This window comes from Aethalodelphis obliquidens, unplaced genomic scaffold (genome assembly GCF_003676395.1).
Source record: "Aethalodelphis obliquidens isolate GAN/ISIS:26980383/991018 unplaced genomic scaffold, ASM367639v1 scaffold4, whole genome shotgun sequence".
NCBI lineage: Eukaryota > Metazoa > Chordata > Mammalia > Artiodactyla > Delphinidae > Aethalodelphis > Aethalodelphis obliquidens.
In genome coordinates this window covers 46,551,574-46,574,063 of record NW_020837948.1, presented here as the reverse complement: position 1 = coordinate 46,574,063, position 22,490 = coordinate 46,551,574, and the positions used below count along the sequence as shown (strand labels likewise).

Here is a 22,490-nt window from a genome sequence, read left to right as displayed (position 1 = left end):
TATCATTGTCTGGGCTTAGGAAATGATTTGAGACAGTTGATTTCAAAGCTCCATCAAGTTCTCATGCTGCAGAGTAACATCTGATCATTTGATGTGGTCCTTTCAGGCAAAGGGCAAATAAAGTGAAAAAAAGAGATTTTATTTCATCTACTCATATGATGTGTGAACTTCAACTTGCTATCATACTGAATTGTGTTCCTTCAGTATGAAGGAACTTGACAAAAGCTTTTAAATTCAGGTGACCTGAGGGGGGGATATGCCTTAATTTGCAAATTGGTTGAACAGGTAGTGAATGAGAATCATGGAAGTGTTTTGGATATTTTATGTTTTTAATTAAGGGGAATTCTTCGTAGATGTAGATGTTATAAGCCAGCTGGTATAGTGTAGAATGGTGGATTTCTGTATTCGGCCTGGAACTTCATGTGTCAGTTTGTGCAAAACTCCAGGATATCCACCAGAAATGTTTAGCAATTCACTGCTTCTGGAGGCCAAATAATTTTCCGGAGGATTAATACCTCAAACATCTTGAATTGATGACTGGGACTTTTTAGAGATGAAGATCTTATTTCTTTTAGCTGTTGATTTTCAAAGGCATGTTCTTTCTGGCTCTGGATAATTTTTCAATAACAAGGAAGACTTACATATATGGAAGTCTATAGAAGACCTACACATAATCTTTAAAAAGTTGGGCCATTTAGAAACATGATCATTTGCATTTTTTCTTTTTTGAACGCTTAACCCCTAAATTATTGTTCTTCACAGAGAAGGGCTTTGGGATTTACGATTTTTTTCTTTTCCTTCAAAACTGAAACACACTCTTGTTTTTAGCACATAGCTTCTAAGGTAATGAAGAACACACCAGTACATTAAAGCAAATGTGTGTCAAACCCCAGGGAAAACAGATGTCATGCATGCAGTTATTTCCTCAAGACATCTGAAATCCAGCATAATTGTTCTTCAGTCTGTTTTCTAAGTAAAGGAAACAATGGGAAGTATACATAAATCCTTCTATATTAGAATTTAAGAAATATTTCAACTGGAGAAGTTCAAAGTTTGCATTTGATAAATCAAGATACCAAGAGCTTAAAATTAGGAAACCCAGAATTGTAAATGTGTATATTCCCACTGGTTATTCCACAACTCTACATTTCCCCACTGATTTTCATAATCTGTGATGAATATATGCCTGAAGCTCATTTGTAAGTCAAGTCCATCATTTTGTGAACATTTTAAACAGTATGCTCAAATGTGAAAGATCATAAACTTAATGCAACTTTTCTAATCTTAAGTAAAATTTATTAGTTGTTATCATAAATTAAGAAGACTTGGCAGCCAGCAATAAATCTGGACGTTTGAAAGGTCCAAATATAAGAGAATCATTCATAGTATATTTACAAAAGTATGTTAGCACGTGTGCGTATGTGTCAGTCCTTCTGTGTGTGTGTAGAATTTAGCATGTGTTGGATAGAAAAAAAGTATAAATGACCACGTGGAGGTAGATTCACAATTTCTCTAGCCTCATTTAAATTTAGATATCGAAAACCTTTAACTTGTAGGCTCATTTCTGTCCAGGTTTGAGCAGAGAGAACTAAGACTGAAAGAGAAATATGAGCTAGCTCTCTGCCATCGGGGGAACTTGGCACTAGCCTTACTGTCCTGAGTCAGTCCCATGCACTACCTACCAAGCTGCAATCACATCTCCTGATCTGGTTGTGCTGTTTCCATGACTGTGCTTACTTTCCCAGGTGTCACTCAGTTCTGTTTGCTGGAATAGGGTCCTGCCACAAACCCCAGGCCAGTTGGCTGTAGGCTTACCTCTTGGATAGCTCTTACCATTCCTCTTCCTGTCTCTCCTGTTGAACAGAAGCTGCGGCATGCTTCCCATGCATGCCCTCCTGTATATAAACACCAGTCCCGAATACATCTGAGATCGTGATGCTCTCCTAGGCATAACATTTTGGTTCCTCAAGGGCTTAAAGCTAAATGAATCTTCGTAAGCTTGGCTCAACACAGTTCCCGTTTACATAACTTTTCATGTGAACCCATCATTGAGCTCCCAGCATGCCTTGTGGCAAGGCTACACAGGTGTGACAAAACCCACATTAAATAGGAAAGCTTACAAACATTTGGCTTCCAAAGCAAAGTTATTACTAGGGTTATTGCGATCAATGTTCCTCTATCAAGCCTTTGTTTGGTGTATAAAGTTTAGTTGAGACATACTACTCAGAAAGGCTTTTAGTAATGAACATTTACTCTCCACTCTTTGGGCACTGAAAAGATCAGATAATAGGCGAGAAGCAGTTGTTTTTCTAGCAGCAGGAAAAAAAGCAAATAGTAAGTATTTCATGATGCAACGTCCCTAATTAAAACAGCAGAGATTTTGACAAGGTTTTGCTCTTTTTCTCTCTCAAGGTAAGTCAGGTGTTATCTAGTCTAAAATGCCTAGACCTGCATGTCTTCTACATGTCTCTTGTCTGGCCAAATACCAACTAGATAACTAATTATTTTTCATTATTAACCTGCTTACATTGTACCAGACTGACTTACATTTTAAGGTGCTAATAATGCTTAATACTTATAACTGGTTCATTTTTGTTTTGCATATATATATGAAAGAATGAATCATCTGATGCTGTAAAATTACTTCCTTTTAATATACGATGCTAGTAATTGGCACATTTATTTAAATGGAGATACATCCCTCTCACTGTAGACATTTATGATATTTTATATGTAAAGATGAAAATCCAGCAAAAACGAAAAAGCATATCCTATGGTATTATAAGTGAAAGATACTTTTTGAAACCCATTTATATGGTTCTTTACCAGAAAAAAAAAAAAAGGGAAATACAAGTTTGAGGGATAATACTTTTATTTCAGTAAAATGGGTCACTTATTTTGTGGAAATAAAGCTGTAAGATAATTCTTCTAATTTAGGGTCATGTATTTGACACCTCTGAAATAGTCTACTGGACAGTATTCAATTAACTTGGGTCCTCAAACTTGCTGTCTGATGAACATTGAGAACAAGTAATTTAATACTCTTTTTTTCCTGCAGAGGTTTTAGAAATTTATCACTAATGCTGGAGAGTGGGAATATATGCTCTTCGAAAGCAATGTCTTCTTTTTAAGTGTGGACAAAATTGGCTCAGGTAACATAAGAGCCCAAAGAGCAATACCCTAGAATTCAAAGCTTGACCTGTGCTTGAAAAGTCCCAAGACATAAGTTTATGCTTTTTTTTTTTTTGCGGTACGCGGGCCTCTCACTGTTGTGGCCTCTCCCGTTGCGGAGCACAGGCTCCGGACCCGCAGGCTCAGCGGCCATGGCTTACGGGCCCAGCCGCTCCGCAGCATGTGGGATCTTCCCGGACCGGGGCACAAACCCGCATACCCTGCATCGACGGGCGGACTCTCAACCACTGCGCCACCAGGGAAGCCCTATGCTTCTTTTTATAAGAGTTCAGTGTTGGAATTTCGTCGTAACCTTGTGTATGTTCTCCCTGTCACTGACTGATGTTGAGGATCTCACTTACTGCAGAGAGATGCAATTTATGGATTCTCTTGGTATTCTGATGGTTTTCAATTCTTACTTATTATTTGTGAATTTTATCTTCCTTTAACTTGTCTGTAATCTCTGTTACTCTCTGTATAGTCCTGTTGCCAGTGTAGGGTAGAGAACATCATGTGTGAGTTGGCATTATGATTCTCCACACTGATGGTGTAAGTGATTTTTGTATTCTAGGAGAATCGGATCAGAAAACATGAATTCATTTGATCAAAGCAATAGACGTCCTTTCTCCTAAGTGTCCATCCCCTCCTTACGCCCCATTCCCACACCAGAAGTTGAATGGCCTTAAGCAAAGTGGCGAGGAAGGTGGGAAGAGTGCCTTCCCAGTATCCAGTTATTTCTCTCTTTTATGTGACCTCTAGTTCTACTCAGTTTTCCACAGTTCTTTACACAGAAGTATATTTTACTTTATTTAAATTTTTAAAAAACTGTCAGCATTGCTTATCTTAATTCTTTCCTGAAGGACACCCTAGACAAATAGGACAATGGAAACCCCATTTAATTTTCTTCTGAGGTTGCTATATTTGTACACAGTGACCTTGGAGGATGGCCCAGCTTGACTGAGGAAAGCTTTCTAAGAGGATTTTGTATGGAGAGGGGGCTGGCGTAAAGAGTGGGGAGGGCAAAAGCAACATCGAACTCCCTATTTTCCCTTTTCTCCATTCTTGCCCCCCGTTGATGATCTTTCCTGCCTGCAGAGCAGCCAGACACCCATCCCTACAGCTGTGTTCATGTTTGGGATTGGGCTTGGAGGAGGATGGGAGGTATGAAATGAGAGGAGGTGAGTGAACGGAGGACTTTTTCATATGCAGATTGCTTGAACGCGGTCATGCTAGCCTTTTTTACTGGCGTCTACCAAATTTTCTGGTCAGCAAGTATATCGAGGAAAGCAGTTTAACAAATTAATCTGCAGAACTTTTTTTTCTTTTGGTCACTGCCTCTAGATCAAGCCACGCTGTAGCCTAGAAGCAAGAACATGGAGATACTGCTGATGAGGCCTGGAGATACCCTGGTGGGCTTTCTCTAGTTGCGGCGAGTGGGGGGGGCCACTCTTCATTGCGGTGTGTGGGCTTCTCGTTGCAGTGGCTTCTCTTGTTGTGGAGCACGGGCTCTAGGCACGCGGGCTTCAGTAGTTGTGGCACGTGGGCTCAGCAGTTGTGGCTTGCGGGCTCCAGAGTACAGGCTCAGCAGTTGTGGTGCACGGGCTTAGTTGCTCCACGGCCCGTGGGATCTTCCCAGACCAGGTCTCGAACCTGTGTCTCCTGCATTGGCAGGTGGATTCCTAACCACTGCGCCACCAGGGAAGCCCCCCGGTGGTCTCTTAACTCAGGCTGAATCTACATGAAGCCAGTGAATTAGCTATATAATGTGGTTGCTTTCTTTCGTATTTGTTATTTAAACATAGTGCAAAAACCATCCTGGGTAACATATATTTTAGTGTATGTTAAGAGCATATAGATATTCCAATCCATGCTCTAAAGAGACTCACTCTTAAAGTATTGCTGTCCTCTAAAATGAGGCCAAAAGGTACCCCAATAACAAGTTGCAGAGCACATATTCCTCTCATACTTATTCAGTTAGATTTTTGTTGGGGGGTCATTTAAGGCAACCACAAAATTAGGCAAAGAAGAAAGAGAACTATAGACAGAACAAGTGTTAGGAATTTTACGGTGACTTCAAAAGCCAGAAATCTTGGATGTTTGATTTTTAATGTGTTGAACATTTTATCACTTTGATTTAATGTGCCAATGCTTTGTATTATTTTCATTTAATAGTTTACTGTGATTTCACCGTATAATTCTCTCAATACATCTATTATAAGTTCTCATTCCTAATACAGAATTAAGTCTTTGTCATTACTGTGGCTGTACTCTTGGAGAGGGTCTCCTGATTCACTCACCATGTAGGAAAGGTTTTGTTTTCAGTCTATTGTCTGCTTACAGGAACTGTCCAGGCTCATTGATATCCTAGCAAAACACACCCTGTTGGCTCTTATTGCTTAAATATTCCCACTTCTAAAATTACCACTACACCACTGGGGGGTGAATGAATACACGATTACAATTTCAATTTGACAGTTTTAAAGGAAATGGCATAGGGATTTAATTAGACCCTTTCCATGTGCTTCATTGATTCTCAGATGGGTTTTCATTCTAGCATAAGCAGATGTGGGTTCTAATGTAGAACTTAGATTGTCTTGTACCTTATGGGTTATTCAAACCAGTAAAACAGCCAACAGTTAGTTGCCTGAATATGCAAAATCCAAAAGCAAACCGGTTTGGGAATGTCGAGAGGTAGTTTTCTTTCACTTCCTTTCCTTTATGAAATAGAGGATTGAAGTTATCAGGAAAATAATGATTTTTGTGCCTCCTGATCTTTATGCTATATAATGAAGAAGGAAATGAGGCTACGGTGAAATATTTTCACTTGGGCAATAACAGAAACTTCTTGACATTATTAGAAAAGAAATATTATAATTATTTCTCTTTTTTTTGAGCTAAACAAAATGCCCAACTGGAGAAAGATATGAAAGCCATTGTTAAAATTAGTTACTGGAGATTTTAAGAGGGAAACTTATTATAACCCTTCGAAGATTTTCTTTGAAATGTATTTTTTTCTTAAAATGAGTGTAATATGCATTCTCAGTTTAGAAATCCCAATGTTTCTCCCAACAGATGCATTGTTAAATTTTCTAAAAATTCAGTTTGGATAGAAATTTACAGTAGCAAGAAAATAATTGAAGTCGACCACAGATGTCTGAGAGGGCATGCCACCACCCATTGGCATGGCTGGATAGTACAGAGTGCCATCACAGACTCCATGGCGTATCAGTTGAGAAATACATGTCGGTAACTGTCTAGTTTCCTATTTCATCAGGCACGTCACACCAGGACCCTCATAGAGGCAGGGCTGTGACTCCTTTGTGTAGTCTTGAACCTATTTTCACCGAGCCTTCCGGTCCCCATTCTTCCAGCCTCTGACCTTATGTTTAGTCTTCCTCATGTGGACCCCATTATCATTTGGTCTGCCTTTTCAAATCACTCCTCTTGCCTCAACTTTTCTTCTCCATTTCCTTTGGCCTCACTGTGTTAGGTAACCCTGGGTCCTGTCAAGCTCTAGGCTACTCCCAGCCATGGATAATTCCTCACCCATGGTGCCCCACAGAGTTTGTCCATTAGTTTTATTCCCTGAGGGGAACCTAATGAGAAAGTGGTGTCATTTATTTTCATATAGAAAGTGTCATGTCATATTGTGCTGAGGTGGAAGACACAGAGAGGAGAGAGAAAATTACCAGGCAGAAATGATATATACCTACTAGCAAGTTGTGTATGTAGATATATGTTATATTTATTTAAATGTTTACAGCAGTTAATGCTTAAACTTTTCTCTCTGTTTTTATTTTTTTAAGTCTCTATTGAATTTGTTACAATATTGCTTCTGTTTTATGTCTTGGTTTTTTGGCCGCAAGCCATGTGGGATCTTAGCTCCCCGACCAGAGATCGAACCAGCACCCCCTGCATTGGAAGGGGAAGTCTTAACCACTGGACAGCCAGGGAAATCCCTTCTCTCTCTTTTTTAATTTCACTGGCATGCATGCAGTAATTGAGTTTTATAGAAAAAGTTTAAAATTATAATACTTATAGTAAGATCTCCAAATTTTAACTATTTGCTTCTTAATCTGTCCATTAGAGCTTATGGTGTGCTTTCTGAACTATTAAAGAAATTTTGTCTCTTTGTATTCTGTTTTATAAAAAGTTGGACAACAATTAACAATTCAAAATGAACCTCTTGATTATAACTTGCGACCTGTGTTACATTTATTACCTTTAGATTAAATATATACATGTAAGGATGGGATAAAGTATATATGAATGAATATATGAAATGAATATGTGAAACATTTCATTTGTTATCTGGAAGTCCTGTTTTTCTTTTTTTTACGAGTATTGGTTTTTATCACATCAAAAAAGTTGACATGCAGGTCAGAGTTGTTTCCCGGTAGAAAGTGGGAAGCCATGTATTAAAAGCCACAGAACTGGCTGCTCCTGCCAGGTGTCTCTGAAAAGGGGCTGCTGCATAAGAACTCGTTTAAGTTAAAACAACCCTTCACGTATCAAAGAAATGTGTCAAAATAACCTCAAACAATTAAAATATAATATATATTTATAATTCCAGGCCCTCAGAAGCAATCATGGTAGTTAAGAACAAAGTTTTGAGTCATTATGCTAGAGGCCAACTCAGCACATCTCTAGTGAGATGAAATTTGGTAACTGGCATTACAGCCCTGAGTTAACTGCAGAATCTCTTCCACGCACCGGACTGACGGGCGAGCATCCTCCGTGTGGCTGGCAGGGCCAGGTGAGCGTCCTGGGAGGCGGCAGCTGGGCGTCCTGGCTCCTACCGCGGGGCCTGACTCTGCCGCCCCCGCCCCCGCTCCCCCCTCCCCCGCCCCCCAGCCCACCCGGCTGTCCACCCTGCCTGCGCCCTGCAAGGCCAGCGTCTGGTCGCCTGACCGGCACTGGAAAACAAATCAACACGATTCTGTTTAAATGTAAGTTTCTTCAAGAGCCTGATATCTCAGTTACAAATAATTGAAGCTCCTTTTTAAAAAGAAAATAACTCCCTTGTAATCAACTACTTTATGTGAGGAAAGAAGGTGCCATCACAGCAACTTGTGGCCGTCCAGGGCCCGCGGAGGGCGGCCGCGTCTAGCTGGCAAATGTCTTGCCTGTGTCCTCCTTTCCCTTGTATGTCTTCTTGCCGTGTGTGAACAGGATGTACCGGTACTCGATCATGTGCTCTATCTGCCTCTTCATCGTGATACGGAAGAGCATGACGAAGTACATCACCAGGATGGGACAGAACACTGGGACGTGGAATGCCTCAAAGAAGGTGCAAACCATGGCCACCAGGATGTCCTTGGTCACCGTGTGCCAGGATTTAAACTCTGGGAGCCTTCGAATAGAGGACTGGAACTTCTCATTCTGTTTGGTTGGTAACGAGGGGCCATCGTCTGAATCTTCCATTAAGGAAGGATCCACTTTTGGAGAAAGGAAAGCTATAAGGAGATTTAGATGGTGGATTCCCAAGGCATAGGTCACGATGTACCAACCTGGCAGCAGGTAAACTCGGATCACGTAGATGAAACTCAGGCCCAGCGTCACCACCCATTGCACAACCGTGTATGGAGTAGACTTGTCCAGCCAGGCCCGATAGACCTGTCCGAGACTTGTAAAAAATCTGTACACCACGGAAGGTTTCCCACGGACGGAATCTCCCACACTGTCACCTTCGGAGCTGCTGGCGGTCCACTGCCACCAAGCGCGGTCTCCCGAGGGCCGTGGGAAGGAGGACGCAGGTGGCGGCTACGTGGGCGCTTTGCTCGGTCCGGGAAGAGGCAGCCGAGCACCTGGAAGTTCTGTTTTTCTTTTTTAATAAATTTTATATATTTATTTTTGGCTGTGTTGGGCTTTCGTTGCTGGGCGCGGGCTTTCTCTAGTTGCGGCGAGCGGGGGCTACTCTCCGTTGCGGTGCACGGGCTTCTCACTGTGGTGGCCTCTCCTGTTGCAGAGCACAGGCTCTAGGCACGCAGGCTTCAGTAGTTGTGGCACGCAGGCTCAGTAGTTGTGGCTCGCGGGCTCTAGAGTGCAGGCTCAGTAGTTGTGGCGCACGGGCTTAGTTGCTCCGCGGCATGTGGGATCTTCCTGGACCAGGGCTCGAACCCGTGTCCCCCGCATTGGCAGGCGGATTCTTAACCACTGTGCCACCAAGGAAGCCCCTGTTTTTCTTAATCCTTGATATATCTTATATATTGAGTAGTTCTAAGGTAGAAATTGCTGACATTATGTATTCTACTGTTTTAAACTTTTTTCGTAGAAAATATTTTATTAAAAAATATATGTTATGTCCTATTGTGAGGTTTTGAAACTTATGCATTCATGTGTAGGTATGTTCTACCTTTGTTTGATGGCATCTACTTGAAATAGGTAGAAGGTATGATTCTATTTATATAGCAGTGGTCTTTGCAACTAATGTTACACATAAGGAGGCATTAGGATATGTCATTGGGATAAGCCACTCTGACTTGTCACTAGTAAGGTGTGCCCTCCAAGTATCACAGTTTAGGGAAAAAAAAAGAAGTAACAAAGGCCAAACAGTACAGTAGCACATTCATATTATAAAGCAATGATAACAATCACAGCTACAGAATATTTTACAATATAAAAGGCTTTTTTTCTTTACATTCATCAAGTGAGGTGGGTCACACAACTATTAATCGTCATCAATATAAGTGAGAAGTTGAGGTACAAATATAGTGATTTGTCCAAGACCGTTTGATCAGTAGTGAAATTCTGCAGAGCCTTGAACCTGGCTCTTTGACTCTTAGATGATGGACCATAGGTAATCTAAGAAGATGCAGAAAATGACATTAGAATCATCCAGGAGGCCTTCAGACCTTTGGGTCCTTGAATGACTCACTTGAATTAACTTAAAAGAATGTGCCGGTCCTCCTCCTTTTCCCTCCCCTGTGAGCTTGTGTATTCTGGTCCTACCTCTCCCTCCCCTCCTGTGTCACCTCATACAGACAGAACCATGAACGGGGAGGAACTTGATGAAGTCTCCAGGAACAGGGCTTGACTCCATGGCTAGGCCTCCCTGCAAACGCTTCACAGAACCTAAAAGCCTTAGCCAAATCTAGGGAATTAACCCAAAGATATTGCAAATGAAATCTCTGAAACCTGCATTCTGGCTCTAGGTTTGCCCGCCCTGGTCTCCACTGGGCAACCACTGACCAGGACATTTTAAACCAACTTTTGTGACTATCCACCTCTGGCATTTGATGCTCTCTGAACTAACTGTTTGGAAACTGAGGGAAGGAACCACCCCTGGACTTCATGGAATATTCTGCCTGTGGTATTTGGGCAGAAACAGGGTTGATAATTTTCCTGCATCATGAAAAGTCCTCTCTGAAATAATCATAGAACTATTTTATCACGAGTTTGTGACTGCTAAGCTCTGAAAAGGCCAACATGGAATTTTAGGCCACCTTTATCTTCTTCTGCCAAATTTCTCACCCTGCTGGAAGATGCCTGAAATTCCAATTTATTTCTTCAGTTTAAGATTTTGTTTCCCGTTCACATGCAAACAGAAAGATAGCAAGTTCAAATGCTGTTCGTCACAACTTAGTCTGAATAGATCTCTTCTCCCTCCCTCCCTCCCTCCCTCCTTCCTTCCTTCCTTCCTTCTTTCCTTCCTTCCTCCTTTATTTTCGTGTAGCTCACATTTATTGTGCACATATTGTGTTCTAGATACAGTGCTGAATTAGCAATGTTTAAAGAAAAGTGCTAAAATCCCGACACTTGTGGACTTGCATCCTTGCTTGCCACTTACAGAACTGTAGAGCCACGGAGAAGTAACTCAATCCTCAGGCACCTTTCACTTTCACATCTTAAAATGGCAATGTTAATACTAATGCCTACCAAACACAGTTGCTAAGAATGTATAAGATAGCTTGTGAAACCTTTCCTAAAAAGTATATTTTGATAGCAAGAGAGGGGAGAACCCATGAGGGAGGACACTGGCCACTGAGACGGACAAGGATAGGGAATTAACCAGGCCTGAGGACAAATATCACCAGTTTCATCATTTGCTTGAGAAATCTCTCATAGAAAGCTGTCTTTGGTTATTTCACCTTTGCATCTTTCCATTTCCTGGGCATAATTCATGGTAAAGCTGTGTGGTATCATGAAAAAGCAGTGAACAAGGAAATTTGTGTTCCAGTCCTGACCCTGCACCCATCAGCATGTGATAGGCCATGTTACTTTCCCAGATGTTATCTTCCTCCTCTATAAATTGAGGGAATAAAATGAAATGTATTGCACAGAGCTCTTCCAATTCTCAAAATGCTGCATGATTCTAACTTATTAAAGACTTCCTCGACCACTTAAAATACTGTTTGAATGCAAGCGTTCCCAGGTCCACTACAAAAATCCTATAGACGTTATATCTCTGCATAGTGGCCAGAGAAGTATAGAGAACCACTTGAAATATTGTGGTAGAACTGAGCTGTGCTTTCTCAGAACTTCTCTGAGACCTGGGCTCAATTTGTAGGTTCTGGCAAAGCCTCCCAGAACCACAGTATTTTATCATGTTTATGGAAGGAGATACCCTTCTCCACTGAAAAAAAGCATTACACTGGCAAAAAGAAGTACTGGGTTCTACCCATGGTTTTGGCACTAATTAATTAGGCAACCTTGGGCAAAGCAAATGACTCTGGACTTCATTTTTCTTGTTTGTGAAATGAGCTAAGTGTTCTAGATAATCTTTAAGTCTCCTTGTATTGACAAAATGCTCAATTACAGTCTCAGAACTACTTGATTGACTCATGAGTTAAGAAAAAATTTCAGATTGGAAGCCTCCCCTTAATGTGTCAAAACAGGTCAAACTATAACTTTTCAATGAAAAAAATTTCTTTTGCTAGTACCACTCTTAAATGTAATCATTTATCTTTCATGAAAACAATAATTGTCGTTTTGTAGGTAGGGTGTTAAGGTCTCTAGTGTGCTTTGAATTACTTGGAAACCACACACACACAAACACACACACACACACACACACACACACACACACACACAGTGCACTTATAAATAACAAGTAAATTCTCTCCCCCACAAGGATACCAAATTTAGGCTGGAGAAGCATTCCACATGCTTTTAAACATAGATCTAGTGTCTAATAGCAAAGATCCCTACCACAGTACAGAATTTTTCCTTTTCTGTTTTTCTTCATTTGCTGAGGTTTTACATATCAGGGCAAATATTGGTCCTCTCATAAGGTTTTACTCTTCTTATTCTTGATCTTGTATCTATTTGTTGGAATACCTATTTTCTTGAGTTTAAAGAACCACTGATCATTAGATTCACCATTGATTAAATAATAAGTTTCCAAAAAAAGGAAAAAAATCACAATATTAAAAGTGTACCTTGATTAAAAGTTGCTTCCTGATTTTGAAAACCATAGTTGTGAAAAATGGGTATCTTGAATCAAGGAAGTATGATCAGTCATTCAAGTAAGGAGTAGACATATTTGAACTGTTATCCAGAAGCCCCTGACTTTTCTGGGAAGCCTTTTCTAGTGGATCTTCCCTTTGAACTCTGGATATCCTGGATACTAACAGGCAACACTTCATCATATGCAATGTCTTGACATTTGTATCCCAAGCTTCTGTGATAAGTTCTTCTGATTAAATACAGTTGTATGATCCTACCCTCTGAAAACTACTGGTGGATATATTGAAACAATTGCTCAGTTTCTCATGTTACAGATCCCTAGATCTTGTTGCATTGTGCAAACAAATTTCTTTTCTCCCGCAAGAAGTAAAAGCAGAGATCCTAGAAACAGAGCTGGGTTGCAAAATTATTGAGAGGCAAAAAATAAATTAAGAAGAGTCATGATTTTGCCAATTCACTGGCAGAAACTTATTGATACCCTGTTGGAGAAAAATAAATGCTAATGGTTATAAGTATAAAATTAAACTTTGGAATCTATGTTATCTTAGGTAGAAGGACCAGACAGTGAAACCAAAGATACATTCTGCCATTAGGACCATATTGCAGATTTGAATTCACTGAAAAGTGCAAAATTGGCTTAATCTTATACTTGGTGGTGATTGTTCAAGTTGCTAACCAATAGCTCTATTTTTTAGCTAAAGCCAATAGCTAAATTGTCCTATGAATTCATGATACAAAAGGGAAGTTTTGTTATTCTGTTTTATTTAAATGATATGAAAATTATACTTACAAGCTACCTAGATATGTGAAAAAATTTCTGTAAAGAATTCTAGGTGTCAGTTTAACCTTCATGGGTTTCTAAAATGAATTATCAGCTATATAACAAGATTGAATTTTATACTTGTGGAAAGAGAGGCATATCTCTGGGTAGTATTTATACAACATCTCCTGTTTCCTCACCTCTACTTTGTTTCAAGTATCCCAACGTGGATATGGGTACTCTCCTTACCTCTTTTTGCAGCCTCTGTTCATTTCCTTTCTTTCTCCTGGGCCTCAAACTTTCCCTTGAGATTCAGCTACAAAGCGTTACCTTTTGACAGGGTCCCAGAGGTAAAGTCTGTTGCTCTCTGTTCAAGTTGATTCAACTCCACAGATATTCACTGGATCATCATTATGGCTGGAGTGTTTTAGTAGATGCCTTTTCTTTTTCCTATCCTCTTTAAATTCGACTGCTCCTGTTTTGCTAGGGACTCATTAGAAGGCCACAATTTATCTTTCAGAACTAATCTTATGTGATAATGACTTTACTCATTACCCCCGCTAGATAACTTCTGCCTTTAAATGGTGGTTGCCAATGCCTTTAAAGTTAAGTCTTGAAGTCTTAGTCACCGGGATTAAGCAAGGCCAGTTGAAGGTGCTCAGTGCTTCTCAAATTATACCATGTAGAAATTTCTCTATTCACTCAATAGGAATGAAGAGGTAGATCAGGAGCTAAAGCTGGCTTTGCTTTTATTTTTAAATATAATAAAAATCAATAAGAATGTGCTTTTAAAATGAGCTTTTTTCTATTAATAATTTTATCTTTTCTCTAGTCTTTTGAAATGATTATTTTTACCAAATGACCACAATAAACTTATCACAGATTTTTCTTTTTTTTTTTTTTATTCGGTACGCGGGCCTCTCACTGCTGTGGCCTCACCTGTTGCGGAGCACAGGCTCCGGACGCGCAGGCCCAGCGGCCATGGCTCACGGGCCCAGCCGCTCCGCGGCATGTGGGATCTTCCCGGACCGGGGCTCGCACCCATGTCCCCTGCATCGGCAGGCGGACTCTCAACCACTGCGCCACTAGGGAAACCCTTTACAAATTTTTCAAAAATCACCCTTGGCACAATCAAAAAGTGTCTGGAAATGTTCCAAATTAGGCTTACATTTGTATAACCATATTAATCTTCTCAAGCTGGAAACAGTATATACAGAAACATTTTTCTATAAGTATTTACCAACATGCTGTGTTGAAAATCAGATAGGGTGAAATATTGGCATTTGATTGAATTGATCTAGTTAATATATGTACTATAAAATGTATGTCAGTCCACTTACAGGCGTTTAGTTGACACACAAATTTTAAAATTGAGAATGAGAGATTCATCAATAAGAACTGGAGAAATATAAAATAATTCTCTTTTGAACAATGTTGTCATTTAACTGATTGAAGATTTGTTTAAGGGGAAGAGCTTGAAGAATTCTCTTCCATGCATGAAGTGAGCTGATTGTTTGTTTCAACTGCTACTCTTAAAAAAGACTAGCTAGATAACCCAACAGTTCTTTTCTAAATCATGAATTATTGTATAGATTTGTAAAGTCTAAAATAATACAACTGCTTTCAGAAATCCCAGTGTCTTGCTGTTTAGTGTTCAAACAACAAATGAGACAACGAGAGCTGATTTGTTTTTATTTATTTTCAAAAAGTACCTGGGGAAATCACTGACTTTGTTCGTAGAATTGTTTACCTGTTTTTAAAATTAAATCTGAATTCCTATAGATGGATTTCTTCTCTGAACATAAATATTGCTTATAGCTTGCCCTTAAAAATGATATAAAATATTTTTATAGGCAAAGAAGCAAGTAAGCTGAAAGGAAACCCCAGAAAACTTATCAAAGCATTTTCCTTTCATTGTGAGAACTGAGTTTAACTTACAATTGCCTCAGTAAATCCTTGAAGATTTTCCTAAATCAACATGGTTATGAGTTGTCTTGCTGAGAATAATAACACTTTTTAGTACCCTTATTTTTTTTAAGGCCCTTTACATTTTGTGAGAAATCTTAACTTCTTGGTAAAAGATATATATTTTCATTAGAATAAAAATGGGACTTTCAGATGCCTGTCATTTTCTAAAATGCTTTGAAGTTTGAATTTTTTTATGTATATCAAGAGAGTAACTCTCTCTGAATAGAGTGTACTAATGATAAATTTAGGATTTCAAGAATCAACCTACATTACAGTTACAAAAACTGTACCTGCTATTGACATCACAGTCTGCTTTTGTGCAAATTTCATTTGTGACAACTATTTATTATGCTTATCAAACGGCAGGAAAAAGCTCCAACACTGAAATTTTAAAACTAGAGACAGGCACTGAATATAGATGGGCATTGGACCAATCAGATAATGTGATAAGATAGTGCCAAGAGGTCAAAGCAGTTGTAGAAAATGAAAGGAAGTTAAAGTATTCATGGCTATTCAGCAGCTCATTTTTTAAGAGTGCTATATTTCTGTGGGAAGCTTGAGAAAAGGGAAAGGTAGGCAGAATTCCAAGATGGCCACCAAGATCCCCGTCCCTGTTTTGTGTTAATCCCCTCCAACTTGAGTAGGAAGGAGACTTAGGAAAAAGATGTATGTTACTCTGATGAGTAAGTTACATTATAGGGCAGAAGGGATTATGCAGATGTAGTTAAGGTCACTAATTATTTCACTTTGACCTAATCAAGAGGGAGATAGATAATCCTGGATGAACCTGACCTACTCAGGTGAGCTTCTAAAAGAGGTAAGAGAGATTTGAAGCATTAGATTCTCCTGCTAAGCTTGAAGAAGTAAGCTTTCTATGTGGTGAGAGGGTCTGTGGAGGAGGCTACAGGGCCAGGATGCGAGGGTAGCCGCTAGAAACCGAGAATAGTCCCTAAAAGCCAGCAAGAAAATAGGGTTGTTGGTCATACAACCACAAGAAAACAAATTATACTATCAGTCAGTGAGTTTGGAAGAGGACTCTAGAGTCACAGATGTGATTATAGCGCCTGCCAACACCTCGAGTTTTGCCAGGTGACACCTGAGCACAGGACCCAGCCAACTCCAGTTCAACCTCCTGAGTTAGGAGAACAGTGAGGTAATGAATTTGTATTGTTTTAGGCTACTAAATTTGTGGTAATCTTTCATGTAACACTAGAAAATGAATATAGTTAAGAATGAAGCTTTTAAGCTTCACTTAAAAATTTAGAAGAGCTCTCAGCATGGCAGTGGTGGGCCAGAGTTGAGAATCTCACTGAGATGGGATATAAGCCTTCCAGTTGGCCAGTCCTGTCTCTCCTGATGTCCACCTGACACTGAGATGGAGTATCATCTGCAATCATTGCTCTACTGTTATTCTCACAGAATGTTACAAATGTTATTCTTAAACATTTTTTTTTTTTCTGAACTCACTTCTCTATCAAAGTGGAAAATGAAAGATGGAGTTCCGAGGGCTCCTTGTTTCTCAAGCCCTATCTGCTCTCTTCATTTTTGAACTTGTTGGCATTTGCGATTGTGACCCCTGGAGATTAAAGCAATAATTGATTGAAAGCACCTTGTATAACCCAGACCAGATGCTTAGCAAATGTTAGTTTCCTTCCATCCAGGCTTTCTGGTAGTTGTTTTGAAACGTTTGGACACAGAATAAAGTGACTGTAATACTCCTGGTGATTGTAAGTGGACTACCACAACAAAATGTTGGAATCAAGCAGGAAAGACTAAGATTAGATTTCGAGTAAGGTCGAGAATATAAAGAGGGAAGACAGTATGATAACCATGTAGGTGACCCCAATTTTTCCTTTCCATCTCTACTAAAATCAATGAAATTTCTCCCCAGAGCCAGGAAGGGGAGAATATCATCCCCTGTTGCAGTGTCCGCTTTCAGTTGCCTATATATTCCTGGCCTCTGGGTGAGGTTAACTGTGCAAAGGAAAGTCACACTTTCAGAACAGTTAGATATTTTTTCTTGCTAAACTACACTGAAGACACTAATTCCGTTTTTTCCCTGGCTATAGATGGGTGAATTAGCAAGAAACCACCCCTGCATTGTCTTCTAGTCTTCAAATGAAGCCTAATTAAAGAAATATATAGTTTTTATTGAGCTGCAAGAAAAAGGGACATGGGGCACAATTAAGTTTGCATCAATAATTAAAGCCATAAAATTATTAATGTAGCAAATATTACACATTAGTAAGAAATATATTTTGTCACCAACTGCTGCATAAAATCCCTCTTTCATAATCTATAATCCAAAAGGAGAAATAGAGAAGGAATATACAGAAAACATTAGGCTTCAGCGTCAAGTTTATTGCTGCTGCAAGGAAGATGTTTGCCGTATTTCAACACTACCATTTCTAAGATTCAATTGTTCTGAATCGATTTTTAAAAAGTGAGAAAAAGATATAATTGTGATAATAATAGCTTGTATGTAACATGAAGTTTTATTAGGGTAATGGAAATATTTATCAATCTTCCCAATATTTTCCTCTGATAAGGACTACAAGTTCAATATGCAGAGAGGGAAGGGTCTTCTTCTTGCCTTTGCTCCGTGTCTCTTGTCCGGCTGAACTTGAATCTTTCTGCTCCCACCCTCTTTGGAGAGAGAGGGTTGGTGTCAAAGCCAGCTTTCTGATGCATGGATCACCTATTGAGAAAACTCTTTCTTTTAGTCATTAAATGTCCACTGGAAAGCATTAAGGAATGAGTTTGTATCTCCTCCCCACCCCCAGGCATCCCATCCTGTACTTCTTCTAGGAAAGCCCTATCATCTGCTTCCGCAATCAGCTGTTTTCCTGCATGTATCCCATAAGCATACATATCATAGGCGCCAATACCTATTTAAGGAGTAAATGAATGAGGTAGCACGGAGTTGTTTTGTTCAAATCAAGATTAAGATTGCGTGATTTATAAGCATCTCCATCAGGTTCCATTAGTAAATATAATTTTCAAAAAGTTAGTTAATACCTACTATGAACAAGTTGTTGGTGATACAAGGTGAAGGAGGTTACGTTTTCTCTCTTATAATCCAAGAGGGAAAAGATAATGCATAAGTAGACTGTACAGACTGCCACTAACAAAATGAAATGGGGGTTTCAAAAGTGGAAAATGAATATGTAATTTGAAGACTTAGGAAGGCTTCATGGAGAAAGTGACCGTTAGGATGTGTGGTAATGAATGGAAGAGATTTAAAAAGGGCGAAAAATTCTGGGTAGCCGAGTGATTAGATGTGCAAAGAAAGAGCATGAGCAAACAGAGGGAAAGTTCAGCACGTGTTTGGGGATAGCTTGTGTTTCCACTTGGCTGAAGCAGTTCCCAAGCAAGACTTGAGAAATGAAGCTTTCAGAGGTGGATTAGAGCTCTGTTGAGGTGGGCTTTGAGTGATAGCCCTGGGAGGTTAATGATCAAGCTCTGTGTATCATCACTCTATACAGAATGTTCTGTGTTTTCACAGTTGGCACTATGTTCATTTAGTTTTGTGCCCTGTTTAAGTGAATTGCAGTCTCATTGGTGACTAGTTCTTCTTGATTGGGTTCTCTGGCTCCGATTTCTTTTGTGTCTTTCATGGTTCTTTGCTTATGGTAAATGGTAAGTACCAATGCAGTATCCACTGATTTTTTTTTTTAATTTGATTACTGAATTGTTTGGCTGATCAACTCCAAGTTATCGATGTTTTAGAAACCATCTTGATTTTCTCAAGAGCATTGGGGAGTCAGTATGCCCATTTTACATTGGATCAAAACAAGGTGCAGAGGCTAAGATATTTGCTTACTTTCTTCCAATGAGACCAGAACCCACATATGCTTGTTTCAGATCCTGGGCTCTTTCCTTTGTACCAGATTGTTGTAATTTCTAGAACATGGAAGCTTTAACGCTTTGTAAGATGTTAAAGGAAGGAAAAAAGATGCATTTCTGGGATAAGAGAGAAGTCAAAGAGTAGTCCTCTTCCTACACTGAACTAAATTTCACTTGGAGGCAAGTGCTCAGTGGGACCCAGTTAATCTTTCTCACAAATTTTAATTTTGCCTACAATTTTTTATGTCTCATTTCATCCAGGATTCGCAGGCAAAAATATATTAGAAGTCTTTTTATTCAAGCAATACTGGGCCATCGTAATAACAGCTATTATTTACCAAGCACTTACTATATGCTAGTCACTGTATAGCTGCTTTACACATATTACCTTTATTCCTATTGGAATTCTGTGAGCCCATTTTACAGAGGAGTGATTGAACTAACTTCCAAATCTAGCTCTGCCTTCAGATTCTGAGATCTTTCCTCCTGTCTCTAAAACTACTGGTTTCTAACCAGGAATATGCTTAGTGGGTCTATTCTGCTATTTCTTTCTGAATACATGATTCAGGTCAAGCTCTAGCGCTAGGCAAGAAGTCTTCTTCAAAAGTAGTTCCATCTGTTGCCTGATTCTAGTCTAACTACTTAGAAGCTATTAAGAGACAACAATGTAAGGTATGTTTTTTTATCTTGAAGGGACTTATACTTCAGTTAAATCAATCAAATACAAAAACAGAGGGATGACAAGTCAATGGTACATATTCATCAAAAACTATGCATTCTAGAAGGCTGGTAGAGGGAGAAAGGAGATGAGGGTAGAGTTCAGCCCTGAAAATTGGGTAAAATGTGAATAGAAAGAAGAAATGTATACTTGGTGGGGGTGATAGAAAGCACCATGAGAAAAGGCGCTGGCTTTTGAATGTGTTTGTTTATTAAAATGCTTCCCATTCATCTCTGAATTCTCTCTTGGTTCTTCCTAATGACCTATCACAAAACTATTTTTGAGCCACTTCACATGGCCATGGTATGGAAAATTGTATAGTCAGAGTAAGACTTAGAAGCATTTAAATGCACTTTAACGTCAGAAATCAAGCAAAGCACGAATAAGCCTAAAGGTAAAAGTGATAGGTACGGGCAATGCAAGGAAGGACTTTCTCCAGACAGTCATTATAACCTAAAACACTAACCTCCATCTGGTTTGGACTACTAATTTAATATGTGGGTGGAGGTGTGAAATTTAAAATCTTTTGAAGAGAGTAGGGCAGTATTTAACCTCAAGAGAGTGTGATTTCTGTTGCATAATTTGAAAAAAAAATGTGGTAACAAATGTGGTAACACCACAAACACATACATCACCTCTGATTCGAATGTTGCTTGATGATATTATCATGGATTTTTTTTCTGCCCTGATACAGATATCTAATGCTAATCACCTGCGATAAATCTGCTATGAAAGTGTTGAATTGCTTCAAAAATTTTCGCTTCTATCAGCTGGTTTTCTCTAAGGCAGCGGAGCATCCAGAGACATTAGACTCACCAATCCTGAAAAACCCCACCCTGCCCCCTTTTCTTAGCTGCTTGTATATTGTGCCTCTGAATCCTTTCTACTAATTTGTCCTACATTATTTACTTCAGCATTTAAAACAATGCCAGCGGGGTTAGGATTTCAACTTATTGTTCATTCAGGGTTGAGAACCATTGATTTAGAGTCTTCGTATTCAAAAAGATGGATGTAGTGGGTTTTAGTCATAATATAAATATCATAATGGAAAAGCTCATCAGGTTGAACTAGGCTCAACCCTTTTAGGGAGAATGAGAGATGTCCCCAGTGGGATACCAATTCTGTGCTAAAAGGTAGAAGGCTTTCAGGAACTTGCCTAAAGACTTTTAAGAAATTAGAACTTGAGTCTTCTGTCTCCAAATCCTGTGTCCTTTCTACTAGGTTATTTAATATCTGTAATTGTGTATGATTTGCTCAAATATCACAGCCTTGGGAGAGGTTTTCTTTGACTGTTCAATCGAAAATAATCTTTCTCTAGCAAATTACCCTGTTTCATATTATTTTTTTTTCATAATAATACACTATTTGAAATCATAGAAAGGAGTTCCATGGGAGCAGGGACCTTCGCCATCTTGTTCACTGCCACATCTCCAGCATCTAGAACAGTGATTTGTATACAGTTGTTGAATGAATGAATCAGTGAGAATTTTGCATTCCTACAAATATGTCAATTTCATCATGTGCCCTATGTCTAGATAGAGGTGGAACAAGGACACTTTTAATAGGATAGGAGGTTTCTCAGAGCAGCAGCTGCATTTGAGGCAGAAAATCAATTTCTACACTGGATGACATTTTCAAAAGAGGTGTATCTGGTAGCATGGAATCTTCTATCTGACAGGGCTTATGTCAAAATACTAGGATGTCTAGATGAGTGGCCCACATTCTGTAGAGAGGGTGTGCCATTCAAAGATGCCCTGAACTGTGCATGCAGTTTAGCCCTTGTTCTAACAGACTTTCTGGCTGCACAAATAAGAGAGTGACAGCGACTTTGTGAGTATACTTACGTTCAGCAAGAAAGTTTGCATGAAAATGCAAATATGCACAGACATTTTATAAGCTTTGTGGGGAACAAATATGGGATGCAGATTCCCCAAGTTAGCTAGTATTTGTAATATTTTTGGTAATAGGGTGGAGGGTACCTGTCTGATATGTTCTCAAATATTTAAAACACAGCCATTGTTTAAGACTTGAAATTCACAATAAGATGGAGACAATATCAGGAAAAGTGTAGACTATTTATCACAGTTTATACAAAGCATGTTAAGTAAATGAACCCAACCAGTTGTCATGTACACACCACTGTGCTAAGGAATGCTTTCCTCCTGGTATTTGTTAGTGAGGAAAATCATTACCAAAGCGATTCAGCTAATTCATTCCCATGTTTGGAATTAAGCATTTTTAACAGTTATCTACTTCCCATTGTCTGCCTGGGACAAGCCTTGTCTTGTCAGTAAAGTACTTAGCTCTCTGCTGCCAGAATTGAGATAGGGTCATCAGAATCCTCTTGTAAACTCAGGAAGATAAAGACAGGGAAGCTGGCTCCTGCCCAGGAGTCAGGTTGGTGGGGGGTTGGAGGGGCTGGGAGCTGGGGGTCATGGAGGAGGGAGTGGGGAGAACAAAAGGGCAGATTTGTAGGCAGAATGAGGCAACTGCTTACTTTGTGCCGTTCAGCAACCCAGGAAGTATTTGTATTTCTTTCATTCCGCTTCTTCCTCTCCCACTTCTCATGCAAACACACACACACACACACACACACACACACACACACACACACACACA

General features: G+C 39.5%; 1 protein-coding gene across 1 annotated transcript in view; it reads right to left on the bottom strand.

The window, feature by feature from the left end:
- Positions 1 to 8,224: 8,224 nt before the first annotated feature.
- Positions 8,225 to 22,490, bottom strand: part of LOC113617664 (protein RER1-like) — a 22,832-nt gene continuing 8,566 nt past the window's right edge. The window contains exons 2-3 of the mRNA XM_027101253.1: positions 18,107 to 18,195; positions 8,225 to 8,934 (exon numbers count right to left, since the gene is read on the bottom strand). Coding sequence (XP_026957054.1) covers positions 8,278 to 8,934; positions 18,107 to 18,195 — 746 coding nt within the window. The 3' untranslated portion in view covers positions 8,225 to 8,277. The remainder of the gene's footprint in view (positions 8,935 to 18,106; positions 18,196 to 22,490) is intronic.